Source organism: Erinaceus europaeus, chromosome 8, assembly GCF_950295315.1.
Source record: "Erinaceus europaeus chromosome 8, mEriEur2.1, whole genome shotgun sequence".
Taxonomy (NCBI): Eukaryota; Metazoa; Chordata; class Mammalia; order Eulipotyphla; family Erinaceidae; genus Erinaceus; species Erinaceus europaeus.
In genome coordinates, this window is record NC_080169.1 from 70107489 (window position 1) to 70126233 (window position 18745).

Sequence of the window (18745 nt, forward strand, 5' to 3'; positions counted from 1 at the left end):
CCCCAGAGATAACCGTGGAGGCAAAAAAAGAAAAGAAAAGAAAAAGAAAAATTAAAAATAAAATAAGACTTTCATCTCCAGAGAAAATTATGCCAGTTTTTGGGAACTTTTTTCCTTTTTTAAATTTTTATTTTCATTTCTGAGTTTTTATTGTTATTAATTTATAAATTAAAATATCAACAAGACCATATGATAAGAGGGGTACAATTCTACACAATTTCCACACCAGAGTTTCGTATCCCATCCCCTCCCTTGAAAGCTTTCCTATTCTTTATCCCTCTGGGTGTATGAACCCAGGATCATTATGGAGTGTAAAAGGTTTCAGAAGGTCTGGCTTCTGTCATTGCTTCCCCACTGAACGTGGGCGTTGGCAGGTTGATCCATACTCCCAGCTTGTCCCTATCTTTCCCTAATGGGACAGGGGGTGGAGGTCCAGGGTACATTGGTGAGGTCCTCTGTCTGGAGAAGTCAGGTTGGCTTCATGGTAGCATCTACAACTTGGTGTTATCATTATTATTTTAAGATAATGGCAGAATATGGTTAAGTGTACACATTACTATGTGCAAGGACCCAGGTTTGAGCCTCTGCTCCCCACCCGCAGGGGGTAAATTTCATGAATGAAGCAAGTATTGCAGGTGTCTTTCTCTCTCCTAGTCTTCTCCTCCCCTCTCAATTTCTCTTCGATCTATCAAAGAGAAAAAGAAGAAGCAGAAAAAAGATAGAGGGAGAGAGTGAAAGAGACCACAGCACCAAAGCGTCCTTCAGTGCAGTGGGGGCCCAGGCTTGAACCTGAACTGCACACATGGCAAAGCAGCACACTATCCAAGTGACCTATTTTGCCAGCCCTGGAACATTTCTTTGTTATGAGTTTAAGGACATCTAAAGCCAGATTCCTGTCTTTTACTCAACTGTGACCTTAGCTGAATCTGTTTTAATATTCTGGACTATAATAGCCACATGACATGCTGTCTTTTAATTTTGATACTAAGAACAGGCAGGTGGTATGCTGTACCTTGAAACAACTAAAATGACACTACAGATATTACTTTTCCCAATAAACAAACTCTACATTTTTATTCAGTTCTTAGGTACTAAAAGGGAAAACACAGGTAAGAGACTCCAAAGTGGATTCGAGGAGTGACCTTCTTATTAGAAGCTACTGCTTTGTGGAAATCAGAATGTCTTGTATATTAAGCATTTCTGGCATAGTGAACAGATCCTGCACCTGTGTTCACTCTACTTTGCACTTCTGAAAATACTAGAAATGATTACTTAACCAAGCATTAAATATGATGAGGACTTCATACCAAGAGATCCGTCTTTGCTTTTTTAAAATTATAGTCTTTCTATATCAACTCTAACTCAACAGTTGTCACACATCAGAGTTAACAGTCAGAGAAGACTTTTTTTCTTTTTAATTGCCACCAGCATTATTGCTGGAGCTCAGTGCTGGCACTATGAAGTCACTGCTCCAGTGAACTCTTTTTTCCTATTTTTATTGAAAATACTTTATTGAGAGGGGAGAGGGAGATAGACATGAAGATAGACACCTGCTGACCTGCTTCACTGCTCATGAAGCTTTCCCCCATAGGTTGGGAGCAGGGATTCGAACCCAAATCCTTGCATGGTAATATGCATGCTTAACAGGATGTGCCACCTCTTGGCCCCAGATTTTAGATAGAAGCAGAGAGGGAGAGAGTGAAAGAGACCATAACACCAAAGCTTCCTTCAATGTGGTGGGGGCTGAGCTCAAACCAGGCTAACATACATGACAAAGCAGTGCACAGAATGAACTATTTTTCTGGCCCCCAAAGATTTAGATTTGAAAGGAAATAAGATCTTGTTGGCAGAATTGTAACCAGTGACAAAATGATCGGGTGCAGTGGACCCCATTCTTATCATAGTAAAAGTTGATAAATAGCCTCAGAGTAAAAATGCAATCTAAACCATGAAGACGAAAAGGAATAGGATCAAAATGTTCCTAGGAACAGAATTGAGGAACTCAGTAGAAAATGTCTAACTTTCAACGTTACTAGAGTATCCACATGGCTGTGTTTATTGCCAAAGTCATAAACACACTGCAATTGGGGAGATGGGTCAGTGGACACAGAGCAGGACTTACATGTACAAAGCCTCAGGCTTAATCTCCAGCACTGAACTTGTCAGAGGACAGAAGTACTCTGGTTTCTCATAGAAATAATAATTGTGTTAAATTAAACAGCAAATACATAATGGGCACCATTTATTTTACATCCTCACACTTCAAAGATATAAGGTGCAGCCTGCCCAGCACACTTTTGCCCACTGACATGTTCACTTCTTCTGTAGTTCTGATTGGATTTTTAAAAACATTTTGTTAATCTTTATTTATTATTGGATAGAAAAATTAAGAGGGGATGGGGAGAGATAGACACCTGCAGCACTGCTTCACCACTCATGAAACTTTCCCCCTGCAGGTGGGAACCAGTGGCTTGAACCTGGGTCCTTGAACACTATAATGTGTACACTTAACCAGCTATGCCACCACCTGGCCTCAGTTCTGATCAGATTGTTAGTACAAATTCTTCCCTCACTCTTTGGTTCAAAAGATAAGCATGTGACCCAAATAGAAGTCAGAGTTTCCAACACAATTTTATATCACTGGGTTTATGAGCTCAAAGAGTCATAAAAGTACATGAGCTTTGAGTTTTCAAGGGTCTGTGGCTAAATGGAGAACACAGGGAGGCAGAGGGAATGGACAGAAAATGGGAAGGAAAAGGAGTGAAGCCATGATGACACCAAATACCTGGCTTTTGATGATATGAGAGCTAGTACTAATTCAACTTAGTTTCCCAGTTATGAAAGTCACTATTCTTCCATGCTCTTAGTTAACAAGGTAGATTTCTGTCACCTATAGAGACCTAGAAAGTCTTTCAACTCCTTTCTTTAAGTTTAGAGAAAAATCAGTGCCCAAAGAAGTTGGACAAGTGACCAAACTGACTAACCAGAATACTGAAATAGCCACTGTGCCACAAACTGGGGATTCTTCAACATGTAACACCTGTGACTTCTCTCTGGCTGAGTATCACAAACAGCAGCAGTCTTTGTCATGGTGCTGTGGTTATTGGACTCCAGAAGGACCTTGAACGACCAAAACGTCTTCCTTTCAAGCCCACCATGGTGCTTGGACTCTCAAAGTCTCTACTGATCCTTTTCTTCAAGGAAAAACAAGATGTAATTTACTTTTTGGTATTACTTTAGTAATCCCAAGGCCAAGAAGTTATTATCCAGGCCTCACAAATATGTTGCCAGTGACTGAAAAAATGAGGGTTCTGTTAATCTCTTTTGGAGGTCATGTGGCTTTTTTGCTTTGTTCTTTCTTTTTCTGCTTCAGGATCTTCTCGTCTTCAGTACTCATACTCTCACCAGCACTGAAATTACCCAACTTCTAGGTTCAAGTATCCAGTAGTAATTACTCATTTTACTTAGAGTAATTGCACTCAGATTTTTTTGGTCCTAGAAGTCATTTACATTCTTAAAACACTATCAAGAAACTTCAAATCATTTGTCTTTATGTATTATGTCTATTGGTGCTGACCTCTTTAACATCAAATTTACTGTAAGATGTCGGGGATTTCCACTTCCAAGTAGAGTAACAGAAATCAGATTTACTATTCAGTTTGAAACAACCAAAAGTAAAGCATGACAAAATAGATAAAGCAATGGTCCTGAGGCTTTTATGTAATTCTTCTTCTAGTGTTTGCCCTTCTTCCGTCTCCAGTCAACAGCGTCAGGTTGAAAGCTGTCAGGAGCTGCTTGTTGCTGGCTTTGAAAGTGACTGGGATCCATGTGGATTCAGTAGGCTAGGAAGGATCGTCAATTTCCCCAATGAATGGGTACTCATGGGATGCACCACGAGAAGGTCGATCCAATGCATCTCTTTTATGTAATGAAGGTCAGTGATGTCTTGAGAGCTGGAAAAACAGATGAGACTGAACTTTGTTTTATGACTTCAGTTTTATTGAGTATAACTAGAACTTTGGAGTAGATGGTCTCCACATCCCCATTCAACTTCATTAACTCAGACACTCACTCACATTTCTTCAGTATACCAGGTATTGTTTAATATGCTAAGGATACAGTGGTGAATGCAGCTAAAACTTAATAGAACTTACATTACATAAAGCTCTTGATTTTAGTAATTTTCAAGATGCCAAGGAATGATTGTCATGGAAATGAGTTTTCCAATTACTCAGGGAACACTTTAAAAATTATTAGCATCTTAATATTGATTTACAAAATTATAAGATAACAGGGATATAATTCTGCACTATTCCCACCACCAGAATTATGTGTCCCCATTCTCTTCATTGGAAACTTCAGTAGTACTCCCAAGGTCACAGATATGCATTGACTATTATTTCTATACGTATGTCTTTATTTAGTTATTTGCCCATTTTCCTCCACAGTCCCATGTTCTCTTCCTCACATCTACACCTATTACTACTTCTGAATGTCCTTCTCTTTTTCCTCTTCTCTTTCTGGGCCCTGGTGGAGTTGGAATTCAGAGCCCTCTGGTCATCTTCTTGCTGTCAATTCTACCCTGCTAGGAGTATAAACCAAAATTCCTTTTGGGGTGCAGATGGTGGGAGTTCTGGCTTCTGTAATTTCTTCTCTGTTTTGTAGGTTGAATCATACTTTGAGCTTATTTATATCTTTCTCTAGTTGGGTAGGGCTCTGGAGAGGTGAGGTTCCAGGGTAGATTGGTGAGGTTATCTGCCCAAGGGAGTCAGGATGGAATGAAGACAGCACCTGCAACTTGGTGGCTCAAAGGAGGTAAGATATAAGGCAACACAAAATCATTAATGAACAGGAACCAAAAAGTAGGACTAGAGCACATGAGAATAGAGATCTTAAGGTGGAAAGAAGTGCAGAAGTCTATTTTAGGTATATTCCTAGGGGCCTATGACTTTAGTAGTTTTTGCTTGAGTTTGATAGCTAACATGGAATTGGACAAAAATGTTGTCTGAGAAGATGGTGTCAGAGTTGAGAATAGGGCTAAGCTGAATTAGGGTAGAGTAGCTCCCAATCTTGAAGAAAAGCTATTCTTCTTCTAGCATTTGCCCTTCTTCCGTAGCCAGTCAACAGCGTCAGGATGAGCCTGATGTAAAGTTTCAAGACCTCCTTTGAATCTGGAGAGGTGGCAGTCATTGACTATGTGGGTCATAGTCTGTCTGGAGCCGCAGGGGCAGTTCGGGTCGTCTCTGGCTCCCCAGCGATGGAACATAGCGGCGCACCGGCCATGGCCTGTTCGATAGCGATTGAGGAGGGCCCAGTCATAACGTGCTGGGTCAAAGCCGGGTTGACGCTTGCTGGGGTCTGTGATGAGGTGTTTGTTCTTTACCTCAGCTGACTGCCAACTCTGTTTCCAAGAGTCTGGAACAGAGAAGTTCAGTGTAGGCGTAGGGGACCAGATTGGGTGATGAGACATCAAGCGTTGGACAGGGTGGGCGAAGATATCCGCGTATATTGGCAGGTCCGGTCGAGCGTAGACGTGGGAAACGAACTTAGATGATGCCGCATCCCGACGAATATTTGGCAGGGCGATGTTGCTAAGAACTGGCAGCCATGGAACCGGGGTGGAACGGATGGTTCCAAAAATTATCCTCATGGAGGAATATAATTTGGAATCGACCAAGTGGGCATGGGGGCTACGGAACCATACTGGGGCACAGTATTCTGCAGTGGAATAGCATAATGCCAGAGATGATGATCATAGTGTGGAAGCGCTCACGCCCCATGAGGAGCTGGCCAGTCTTGCAATGATGTTATTCCTTGCGCCCACCTTTGCTGCAGTTTTTATGAGATGTTTGTGAAATGACAGAGTGCGATCGAGAGTAATGCCAAGAGAGACTGGCTGGGCTTCATGTCGGATTCTCGTATCGCCAAGCTGCACATTAAGCTCACGCAAGGCCAAGGCATGGTGTAGATGGAAAACAGATGATACCGTTTTTGCAGTGCTAGGGATTAGTCGCCATTTTTTACAGTAATCAGATATCAGAGACATGTCTTTCGTGAGTGTTTCCTCGAGGATGTCGAACTTGGATGCCTGAGTTGCACAGCAGATGTCATCGGCGTAGATGAACTTCCTTGAAGAAGTTTCTGGGAGGTCATTGATGTAAATATTAAATAGCGTAGGAGCCAGAACAGAGCCCTGGGGGAGGCCACTTGAGACAAGTCTCCATCTGCTAGACTTGTCACCCAGATGCACCTGGAATCTTCTGTTTTGGAGAAGAAACGATATAGTGTTGGCCACCCATGGAGGCAGGCATCTTGAGATCTTGACTAGGAGACCACGGTGCCAGACCGTGTCATAGGCTGCTGTGAGATCAACAAAGACAGCACCCGTCTTTAAATTCTTCTGGAATCCATTCTCAATGTAAGTTGAGAGGGCCAGGGCTTGTTCGCAGGTAGATCTTCCTGGGCGGAAACCAGCTTGGGCGGGTGATAGGAATTTCTCTGTAAGAGGAGAAATACGTGACAGCAGCAGCCTCTCAAGGAGTTTGTAACATACGGAGAGGAGAGAAATTGGTCTATAGCTGGCGGCCAGTGTTGGGTCTTTCTTTGGTTTCAAAACTGCTATTATCTTCGCACGACGCCAAATTTTGGGCATAGATTCAGATTCCAAGATGTGGGACAGGAATGAAGCGAGCCACTTCTTTGCCGCGGGGCCCAAGTTAAGAATGAGTTCTGGGGTGATGTTATCATAGCCAGCAGCTGTTCCCGGTTTAACCCTCTTCAAAGCGTCTTCCAGCTCAGACAGTGTAAAGGGAGAGAGTTTTGGAGATGGACAATATAAACGGAAGTGGGATGACCACTCGTGGGAAATTTCTGTTTTCCAGACTGGGTCGATTTTAGCACGTCCAACTTGAGTTAGGTGACTGGCCACTGAGTTTGGAGATACGGGAGGATGGGAGACGGGAAGGGGTTGGCTACCGGCACCCAGTCTGTGAAGAAGCTTCCAGGCCTTCCTACTTGAGTGGGTGAAGTTCAGACTTTCCGTGAGTTGTTGCCAGCGGGCTTGACGTGCTGCATCCAGGGAGGCAATGAGATGGTCAGCCACATCTGGGTCGCCCGACTCATCATACTGCTTTAGTAGTTGCTCGCATTCAGCATCAAGACAAGGCGTATAGTTAGCACGTCTCCCACGAGGAATGGCTTGGGAAGCTGCTTTGAAGATGGCTTGGCGGAAGCGCCTGTAGGAATCTTCAGAGGGGATAGAGTTAATTGGAATTGCAGGAATAGATTTGTTGGTAAGATCACTGAACAGACGCCAGTTTGCTTTCTGAAAGTTCCATCTTAGTTTCTCCGAGCACAGAATCAGTGGGAGCTAGAGACCAATGTGGATGATAGCTGGGCGGTGATGACTGTGCGGGAAGATCTTGAGAACTTGTCTCGTAGCGGGAAAGGCTTGGCCGTTGACTGTGCTAATCCAGCACAGGTCGGGTGACGAGTCTTTATTCCATCTAGCACTGTGAAAAGAGCCTGGCTGTTTGGGATCGTATAATAGGGAGAGGTCATTTGCTGAAGCCCAGTCGGCTAAGATAGAGCCGTCAGCACGAGTGGAGGAATATCGGGTGCATTGGATCGACCTTCCCGTGGTGCATCTTGTGAGTACCCATTCATTGGGAAAACTGACGATCCTTCCTAGCCAACTGAATCCACATGGATCCCAGTCACTTTCAAAGCCAGCAACAAGAAAAGCTATAAATAAAATTAACTGTTTACTCCATCAACCTGACCCAAGGCCCAAATATATTTATATTTTGCACAGGAACCTGTGTAATCTCTGAGTCTCTGTCAGCCTGAGCTCATAGCTCATGGTCACAGCTGGGTGTATTCTAGGCTGCAATGATTTCCAGACCAGTCTTCCTCAAGTGGCAGTGTAGGATGAGGCATCCTCCCTTAGGAGACCAGGTCAATCCCTACCACTGGTACTTTATAGGGAGGACAAGTTTCTGGAATGGCCTATAATAGGGCTTATGATGACATGCCTGTTGGAAGTGACCAGTGGTGGTGGAGAGAGGGATCTATTTGAGATCTAGGCCCATCATATCTGTGTGGGAATCCAAGGATTCTCTAAATAGGGCTCCAGATGATGGTTTGGTCTGGTATTAACCAAAAAGGCCATTATTAAGTGAGCCAGTCTATTGTCCTTAGCCAGCTTTTGTAGTCCTTTCTTTATCTGAGTTTGGACTTTTCCCCAGCTGTTAAGACACTGAGTGCCATTTGTCGTATTCAAACCTGTATTAAGTTTATGGGGTCTGCCATCTTTTTAGGACTTTCTTTTAGATTGCTGAGCTTACTAGGTCTAAGTCTAATTGGTTAGAGAATTAATGATGCCTTCTTGAGGCCCTTCTACTAGAATCCCGGGATTATCAGGTCTAAGTTGAATTGTGGATGGCCATTAAGCACTTTTACTTTGACATATATGATTGCCCTTTGCTTATGGATACATGGACACCTGTACCCAGTGCCCTAGGCCCTAGCCTGTATCTAGTATCTGTAACTTTGTTAAATAATGTGCCATCTGAAATGAGACTAGGTAGTCTCATGTGTTAGGAAAGATGTCACTAGATTAGAGGAGTTAGGAAGTTGACATCTCAGGCTTGGCATCACCAACAATCTGCAGTAACAAGTCAGTAGTGGCATAATGTGGCATGGCAGCACTGGTGGCATCTATTTAGTTGATGTCAACAGTGGCAGTAAGACAGTAAGGGATCAGAGAGAAGAAACATCAAGAAATGTGGAAAGGGGCTGGGTGGTGGCTCATCCAATTAAATATGCATCCAATTAAATAAGTATGATGTGCAAGGACCCAAGCCCACACTCCCTGCCAGTAAGAACACTTAATGAACAGTGAAGCAGGTCTACAGGTGTCTCTCTGTCTCTTTCCCTCTCTACCTCCCCTCCTCTCTCAATTTCTCTCTGTCCTAATAAAATGGAAAAAAAAAAAAAACCTGCCACAAGGAGCAGTGGATTCACAGTACCAGCAATAAGCCCTAGTGATAACCCCGGAGGCAATTAAAAAAAATGTGGGCATAGTCCTAGAGGTTCCAGGACTAGGAGAAATGAGGATCTTAAGGAGAATGGGAAGAATTCCTTATAGTTTTAGAAAGAGTTTTATTTATTTTTCTATTTAGAAAAAGTTAATTACTATTATAACCAAGTTAGTTGGGGGGGGAGCTTGTTTTTCTATGAAAATCCAATGTTTAGGATCTATAGTAATATACTTAACATTACTATGCTTTATACCCCTTAATCACCATATCTTAAATACTAACAGGATCAAATGATTTTGATCTGGACTTATGTTCTAGGTAATTTATATATTTAAAAACCTATATATTGCAGGGGTAGATAGCATAATGATTATGCAAAGAGACTCATTCCAGAGGCACCAAAGTCCCAAGGTTCAATCCCCTGCACCACCATAAACCAGAGCTGACCAGTGCTCTGGTATAAAAAATAAAACAAAACAACAACAACAAAAACTATACATAAATTATATTTCTAGAGCTCCCTAAACAATATAAGGCCAGTGTCAGAATTTGATTATCTCACTCATCTGAAATATTAAATACTTAGGCTAAAGAAAATACATACACTCAGAGCTATGTTCTAGGCAGTTAGAGAACTTAAAGTATTAAATCTATTTTCTCGGGGAATACTTTCTGAATGTAAACCGGTACCATCTCCTATAGTCATAATCTAATTTCTATGGAGGGTTGGCAGAAAACAAATTGAGAATTAGTGCTTAGTCTATAAGTTATACCATGCTGATGTGCCTGATCTCATCTGATCTTGGAAGCTATGTAGGACTGAGTCTGGTTAAACTTAAATGAGAGACTTAGTGTTTAGGTGATACAGCAAATTAAAGAAGTACCTTTCATATTACTGTTTTCAAGTCTGAAGGGAGATTCACTAAAATAATCTAATCTAAGATGAAAGCAACTTTAAAAGTATACTTGAGTTGGGTGGGGATAGATAGCATAATGGTTATACAAAGAAATTCTAATGTCTATGACTCCAGAGTCCTAATTCAATCTAGCACACCACCACTAGCCAGGACTGAGGAGTATTCTGGTAAAAAAAAAAAAAAAAAAGAAAGGGAGGGAGGGAGGAAAGGAGGAAGGGAGGAAAGGAGGAAGGGAGAAAGAGAGAAAGAGAGAAAGGAAGGAAGAAAGAAAGAGATAAAGGAAGGAAGAAAGAAAAAAAAAAGTACCCTTGAATTAATAGTCTCTGATTAATTTAGGCCTTGTGAAGGCTTGAACCCATCAGATAATAAAAATATTAGAGTGTTTAACAGTTCTATTGTTCGTCATAATCTCTCATGCTGAACTGTGACTAAATGATTTGATTAAAAACACCACTGTCCTTCTGACAATGACTTTTAATATCCCAAGCTAGAGACAGTTTTTGTAAATGCAAAACAGCAAACAAACATAAACATTATCATAGCATTTTGGTGAGAAAAGGATTGTGTGTATATATTACTCTTTCATGTTCTGAAAATCACAACCAAATGTGAAAGAACAGTTAGTCTGAAAAACTTTATCTTCCCATTTATTCCCACTCACCTCAAATATAATCATGACCCAAATTTATGCTATAATAAACTTGAAATTTCCATAGAAGCACATATGACTTAAGAAAATACCTCCAATTTAACATTGTCAGTCATAGAATGTTTTATTTAAACTTGCTGTTCAAACTTTCTAATACAATACATGTGACAAAAAAACAAAACAGTTAACACACAACATTTGCTGAACTGCCTTTATTATATGACATGTTAACGTTTCTTACATTCATTGTATTCTTAAAGGCAGTAATGTCAGTTGTTCTGCTTTGAAAACAGTTACATTACTGTTCTAAATATGCTTAAAATGACAACTTCTTCCTTTTAGTATTCTACTTCTATCCACATTAGTGACAAAATTCAATATGCCATTATTACTAAGTCATTGAGAGGTATACTGTCCTTAATAAATCAACCTCCAACTCTACATTTAAATGAACTTCAACCCAAAACAAGCATTATTCTACATCTGTATACTCAGCTATTTTTCTCAAAAATATTTTCACTTTTGAAATAAGTTTTTTTTTGGTGAGATACAATAGTTTCATATTTTATTCCTAAAAGAACTCATGCTGTACTTTTTCTCAAAATATATTTGATATATTCTGTGCAAAATGTTAAGTTCTGTATAGGTATGTACCTTATTTTGAAAAAGTTTATAAAATATAATTCCTAAAAACAACCTCAACATTAGACAATAGAAGAAACATATCAGACACAGCCTAATTTTTCACATGAGAAAATAAGTATGTTCTTAAAGCTCCAGTAATACATTCCTTGAAAAACTCAGAATGCACTTTGGTCATTATTAAACACATCAGAATATAGGCAAATTAAATGCTTTTTTTTTTCCTACAGAAAGAAAATACAATATACAATGAGGCTGACCAGAAGGAATGCTAAGAGCAAAGTGATAATATGACATGGCTTTGTTCTCTACACATTCCTGATATTAAGATTACGAACTGAGGATTGAAACTGCACCAATAAAATATGTCATTTACAATTGATGATTTTAAATTCCCTAAAACATGGTGAAAATGTGAGGATATTCAACATGATACACCTTGCACCAAGAAAATTCTACACTGTATCAAATAAATTCTTTATTTCAGAAACTAGATGTCACTTTTTAAAAAATGCAAAAAACATTTCCTAACATTCTTGATTGTACAAATATAGCAACTTAAAATCAAGGCTCAATGTAAGATACCATCATATTTGCCCAACTTACCTAACATGCCAACATGATAAGTTCTTATTTAGACACTTGGCAAATTATCTGGGAGAGCCAAGGAGAGGAGAGGTGGTAGATTTACAGGTTAAAAGCATCTAAAATAGCCCTTATATAATTGGGAGAGGGGTACCAGATTAAATTTAGAGGACATATTTTACTAGCTAAAGCTGTTTTTTTTTTCTGAAAAATTAGAAGTGTTTTTACAACTAGCAATCAAAGATATTTTACTGGTTCATAACCTTATTCTGAAAGTTATTCATTTGAGTGTGGCTAGAACAGCACACACTATAGTGTACCATGGGGAGAAAATTATTTCACTTGAGTAAACAAAAGTATTTTAGTAATCAATAGGCACTTCACTTGTGAGATGAGTACATACCTCACTCAAAAGGATACCATATCATGCCCTAGTACACTATAACATACCCCATATAAAGACACGCATTAAAAGTAACAATTTTTAAAAAGTGCACATTTTGAGCATGCACAGTTGGAGCTGTGCAAACAGCCCAGTGTTTCAAATAAATACAATTATTACTAGTTAATTTTTATCAAAATATCTTACAGTATAATAACCATTTACAATTATTGCTCTAATAAGAGTTTTATCATCAAAGAGCACTTGTTGACCTGTTATGTAATACTCTCTATATTAATACTAACGGGTGTTTAAACTGCAGCTTAATCAGTTTAGATCCTGGCATTGTTCCAAAAATAATTCAAGAGAAACCCTGACTGGATCTTGATTTACTGAAGAAAATGCTATATGTGTTTAGCTGAGTCCAATGCAATATTTCGAAGTTTAAAAAGTTTTCTTCAAGTAAGGCAAGTTCACGGTATTGAAGGAGAAACAGTACTTAGCAATGGCTTCCGAATTGTTGTTTTGTCCATTTATGAGCAATTACCAGGATCTCAAGTATTTGAGTATCAGTTTATCACCCTCTCAACAAACTAATAACATCAATGCTGAAAAATAAAACATAAAGAATAAAATAAAAGTAAAAAAAAGTGAGCAAGTAAAATAAATATAAGAATTGCACAAGACAGTCTGATGTAAACACTTCAATTTCCCAGCTGAGACTCCTGAAGCAAAGCATCTGTGACTGAGTTCAGGCTGCTTAGTTGGTACTCTTATTCTGGAAAAGAGGCTACATCTTCTTTTCTCTGAATTGTCATGATTTAATTTTCCACAGCTAATGAAAAAAATAATAGAAGTCAAGAGCATTAGAGCTAGCTATAGTATTGCAGCTTAATTACATCACCTAATGCTATTTTAATCTAAATTTCACTAATAAATAAACGTAAGTTCTACTATTTAGTTGCTATTCTTGTTTAAATTCAATTTAAAAAGAGAAAAAAGTGGAAAACAGATTTCTCTTGCTTTCTTTTACTGGAAGTTGGCAATAAATAGTACTACTTCTTTAATGGGAATAGTCTCTATCTTATTCACTAATGATTCTGCAAATGTTGGAGGGAAGGTGCAGTGCTAAACAGAAATAATACAACATTAGCCCCCCCCCCCCCCCGGAAAGAGAAATGGGTTTTTCTTCAGCATCCAAATTAGATTCAGATTATCTGTGTAAAAACAAATAGTTCCACTTCTCCTACATAAGTCCTATTTATAATGAATACTGTTCCAAATTATGAGTTCTATCAGTTTCAAAGCCAAGTGTATCATTCTTTTAAATTAAATGTGAAATTATGTTTATTAATTGTGTGCAACATTATAAAATGACTCCATTGCTGGGCATGTGAAACCCCAAGAAACAACTATGGTAAATTAAATGTCACGACAATAAAAATAGAGCACTCACAAATAAAAAAAAATGTATTTGCAAGGTCTTACCTTTAAATTAAACCCAAGCAAGTCACTAATAACACCAGAAACAGCTGACAGAATAACAACTTGGGTGATATTGTAAAGCAGTGGATTCATTGTGAGCCCATATAATCTAAAAGGACTGTCCAATTCCTAACAGAAAAAAAAAAAACAAAGTAAAACAAAATATGACCCCAGAATCCTTAGGATTAATCATTAGCAGCTGAAGAATTTGCTCAGCAACACAGCATAAGCCTTTAGGTTCATGATGAGTAAACAACTTGTTTGGCTTTATGTTAACTCTTCTTTCAGCCACCAGGTTCCAGATGCTAATGTCATACCAACAGGACTTCCCTGAGCAGAAGACACCACCAATGTGTCCTGGTGCCAAGCTTCCCCAGAGTTCTGTCTCACTAGGAAAAGAGAGAGACAGACTGGGAGTATGGATCAACCTGCCAACGCCTATGTTCAGCGGGGAAGCAATTACAGAAGCTAGACCTTCTACCTTCTGCACCCCATAATGACCCTGGGTCCATACTCCCAGAGGGATAAAGAATAGGAAAGCTATCAGGGGAGTAGATGGGATATGGAGTTCTGGTGGTGGGAATTGTGTGAAATTGTACTCCTCTTATGGTTTTTGTCAGTGTTACCTTTTTATAAATAAAAATTTGGAAATAAAAAAAAGAAAAAAAGACTTGTACTCTTGATATCCTGGGTTTAATTCCTAACATTACTTATGTCAGAATGGTGCTCTGATCACTGCTTTCTTAGTAAACAAATACTTAAATCTTTTAGAAAAGAATTATCAGTTACACTGATTTACGATATAACAAGAAGAAAATCAAACTGTTTTAAAACCAGTAATAAGTTACACATGCTTTTAGAAAGTAAAACTTAGTTAAACTTGAAATAAGTTAATATACTTTTAGTTGGTTTTTGTTTGTTTTTCCTAAAGGGAAAATTGCTTCCTTTCAAGGGCTCTACAGATTAAATTTGTAACTCCATTTTTTTCTCCCAAATGAATGACAATTACTCTAGAAGTCATAAGGAAGTTTGAGAACAATTATTAGAACATGAATAGAAGCTTTAAAAGAGTGGCCTGGGAGGAGGTAGAGCAATAAAACTTTGGAATTTCAAGTTTAATCCCTGGCACCACATATGCCAGAGTGCTACTCTGCCCTTTCTCTCCTTTCTCTTGATCTAAAAACAAATCTTTTAGGGAGAAGACGCCAACCTGTCTCAAAGATGTTGTGAGAATTATGGTGCTAATTACTGAGGGGACAGAGGTCACAGAATGTTGGTTCAGTAATAGTAAAACTAGATTTAAAAAAGTAATAAATCTCTTTTCACACACACACACACAAAAAAAAAAAAACCTGAAAGGGAACAATGTATTTTCGCAGAAGAAATTTAAAGTCAGATTTTCTGACAATATTAATATATATGTAAAAACTCACCTTTAAGACAATTTTTAAATATATGGACTAATTAGTTTATTGGATGATTCAAACATTTAACACTCTACTATAAGCTAAAATAAAGACCAAGCCCCTGAATTGAAGGGCTTTATAGTCTAACAGACATGCAAATAAAGAATTCAAGTAAAGAGGTGCATAAAAGAGATATATATTGAAGACAGTGGGCCACAGGGGAAGGTATCTGAACTTTGTTGGGTGTGAGTAGGTGTTCCAGGAAACACACCAACACATGGCCTTTGAATTGCTATAGTTGTTCAGCATAGTTAGAATCCAAGTAGAGAAGAAGCACTACTTACAATTTAAAAAATTGGCAGCTTGGTGGGGACCGCTCTTTCAACAGATTGTACTAATAGGCTGGAATTTAAGGAAGTTAATTAGGGAGGGGGTTATCAGCTGTGGATGTGAGAAAGATTAGTAGGTCAGTATGTGGAATATGGAGTAGAGAGAAGTGAAACTAGAAGCATGTGAAATTAGTTGCACCCAATTTAGTAAAGTGGCACCCTAAGTAGCAATGAAAATAAGAGTTTAGAGGACCAAAACCAGAGCTTAGCACACCAAATGCTCAAGTAGGAGATTTAAAGGGTCTAAGTTCTGCAGTTTGGGTAAAGAAAAATGGGTAAGTCAGAAGACATTTGAGCAAGTGAATTAATAGGTCAGAGAAGTTCTTGTTTATGAACAGAGAAAAGGTACAATCTACATTAATTCCTAGATTTCTGACTAAAAGATAAGTTGATCAAAAAGGATCACACTTTGTGCTTTATATTTTAGTTCATTTTTTATATTTCTCTTCTCTCAGCAACTGAAGCTAATCTTCGTAACTTTCTCTTCACCAGGTTTATATGCTAAATATGTCAGATAAACCCTCCCACCTTTTTTGAAGCCTTTCAACACCTACTATACCATGAGGCATACTGGCTACACCAATCAATACTTTTAATTGATTGAAGAATTACCGTAACCTTGAGACACAACTTATTTTATACCATTCTATGACTATACTAATAATTATAATAAGTTTACTATAGAAAGAGATTAAAAGTGCTTTCCTCTTAAGGAAAGTCTTGCACAGATGCCAAAGTATCAAGTTCTACACCTAAACTTTTGCAAATGCTAAAACCAAATGACATCAATGACAAAAGCACTAACACCACAAATCAATAAAAAAATATTATTTAACTACATCAATGAGTCATTATTATGAGGCCAGAGAGACTAAAATTACATACTTTTTGACTGCTAACAAAAAATGATGAAAATGTAAATGTCTGTGGTATGCATTTATTATAGTGATAATACATTACTATGTTTGGAACTAACATAAGAAAAGCTGAAAACTGCTCTGAGAAATACAAAAGGGAGAAAATGTAAATTAAATAAAGATTTGCTGCATTAAGTCTAATTTTTTTTTTTTTTTTTGCATCCAGGGTTATCACTGGGGCTTGGTGCCTGCACTATGACTCCACTGCTCCTGGAGGCCACTTTTTCCATTTTGTTGCTGTTGCTATTGTTGCTGACACTGTTGTTGGGCAGGACAGTGAAAAGTCAATAGAGGAGGGGAAGGCAGAGAGGGGGATAGAGAAAGATAGACACCTGCAGACCTGCTTCACTGCTTGTGAAGTGACTCCCCTGCAGGTGGGGAGCCGGGGGCTTGAACCGGGATCCTTGCGCTTTGTGCCATGTGTGCTTAACCTGCTGTGCTACTGTCAGGCCCCCGCATTAAGTCTATTTTAAGCTCTAACTGGCATAAATTTTCTTCTTGGGGGATTAGGGAGGGTCATTACTAGGGCATCATTGTTCAGATCAACTATTTTCAGATAGAGAAAGGGAAAGACACCAAGGCCTGGAGGCTTCCTCCAATGAGGTGAGACCAGGCTTGACTCTAAGTTGTTCATATTGACAAAACAAAGCAAGCACGCTATCTGTGGGAGCTAATGAAACTTTAAAAGATTTCAAGCTCTCTATTGCTGTAAATTTTACTAGAAATCTTAAAACTTCAAAATAAAATGATTTTTGCAGACTGCCGGGCTGGTGTAGTGGCTCTCTCTGCCTGTGGACTCTGAGACAGACAAAATAAAATGATTTTTAATTTCTTTTGTAATGAGAAGTAAAATGCAAAATATAATTTGGAAACAAACTGGATAACAATTGGAAAACAAATGATTATAAAGAAGATACGATATGTCTGAGAACATCACATCCAAGACTATATTCAAATTCAATTTTATTTTTACCTTTAGCAACTTAGTAGCCAGTTTTAAAACATTATTCACTAGTGTCAGTTCCTCTTTTTTGTTAGGTTTCTTCTCCATTTTCAAGTAGAGGTTTATCTTTTGTAAAAAAAAAAAAAAAGTGAGTTTACAATTAACTACATAAACAACTAAAATTATAACAAATACAAAAGACAGTCAATAAACTATTAATAATTCTTTGAGCATTGATATTATATCTGATATTAACATTTTCATACTTTATTATATGTTCTTAATATCCTACAATATTATTATAATAAAAATAATAATTTAAACTTTTCAAGTGCAATTTAACAATGAAGCAAAAAAGTAAACTTGAATGCTGTTTTTTAAAAGATGAGATGCTTTAGCATTAGAATCAAATCAACTTAAAGAGTAAATAATAGTTAGATGGAAGTCAACTGACTTCTTTGTTACTCTCTAAGATTATCTGTAGAGTTAATGTTTAAAATCAAACTATCACTAAAACATTCAACACATTCACTGACAATTAGTTTCTTTGTATAAATCCTATGAAATGGTGAGAGGGCCAGGAAAATAGTGCAGTGGTAAGGCAGGGAATTTGCATGTCAGAGGTACCAGGTTTGAACCCCAGCACCACTACTTGCCAGAGCAGGGCTCTGGAAAGAAATAAAGAAGGAAAAGAAGAAGTGAGGAAGAAATAGTGAGGAAAATATTAAACAAAAATATAGCTTTTAACTATTAAAATTATTATACCATATGGTTTCAACTGAATAAAAAAATTATGTCCATTCATATATGATGCTATTATAATGCAAAGCAAGCATACCTCGCTAACTGTTTAAAACCCTTCATTTCTGTAATACTTTTTTGTAGTATCTTTTTTTCCTATCACACAGAAATAGGACATAAAGAATAGATTATATAGAACTAGAGATTCTTGCTCAGTGAGGTAAGTAAGAAAATAAGGACAACTACTGGATGGTTTTACTCATATGTGGAATATAAATCACTGAAACACATAAACTTGGATTTAAAAAAGTGGTCAATGTGTCTCTAAGATCTTGAGAGAAGTATAGTGGTTATCATTGGGGGTGGGTGGGAGGTAGGGACACAGCATGGCAGGAGTGGTGTGGAACTACATTCCTATTATCTTATAATCTTGTAAATCACTATTAAATCACTAATAAATTTTAAGTAATAAAAAACAGATTAGATTTGTAATCTGAATCAAGGCAGGAACACTGAAGATTATCACACTGAGTTTTGCTTTATAGCAGAACACAAATGGCTTTAATCTAGTAACAAAGTTTCAAAAAAAATTGGAGAAAATAACATTTGAGTGCAATACACAGATTACAGACATTATTTTATAACATA

General features: G+C 38.1%; 1 protein-coding gene across 7 annotated transcripts in view; it reads right to left on the reverse strand.

Moving 5' to 3' along the window:
- Positions 1 to 10705: 10705 nt before the first annotated feature.
- PHTF2 (putative homeodomain transcription factor 2) overlaps positions 10706 to 18745 on the reverse strand; it is a 129326-nt gene continuing 121286 nt past the window's right edge. For all 7 annotated transcript variants that reach the window (XM_060196349.1, XM_060196348.1, XM_060196346.1 and 4 more), the window contains 3 exons: positions 17387 to 17482; positions 13705 to 13830; positions 10706 to 13051 (listed from right to left, as the gene is read on the reverse strand). In XM_060196349.1, coding sequence (XP_060052332.1) covers positions 13031 to 13051; positions 13705 to 13830; positions 17387 to 17482 — 243 coding nt within the window. In that variant the 3' untranslated portion in view covers positions 10706 to 13030. The remainder of the gene's footprint in view (positions 13052 to 13704; positions 13831 to 17386; positions 17483 to 18745) is intronic.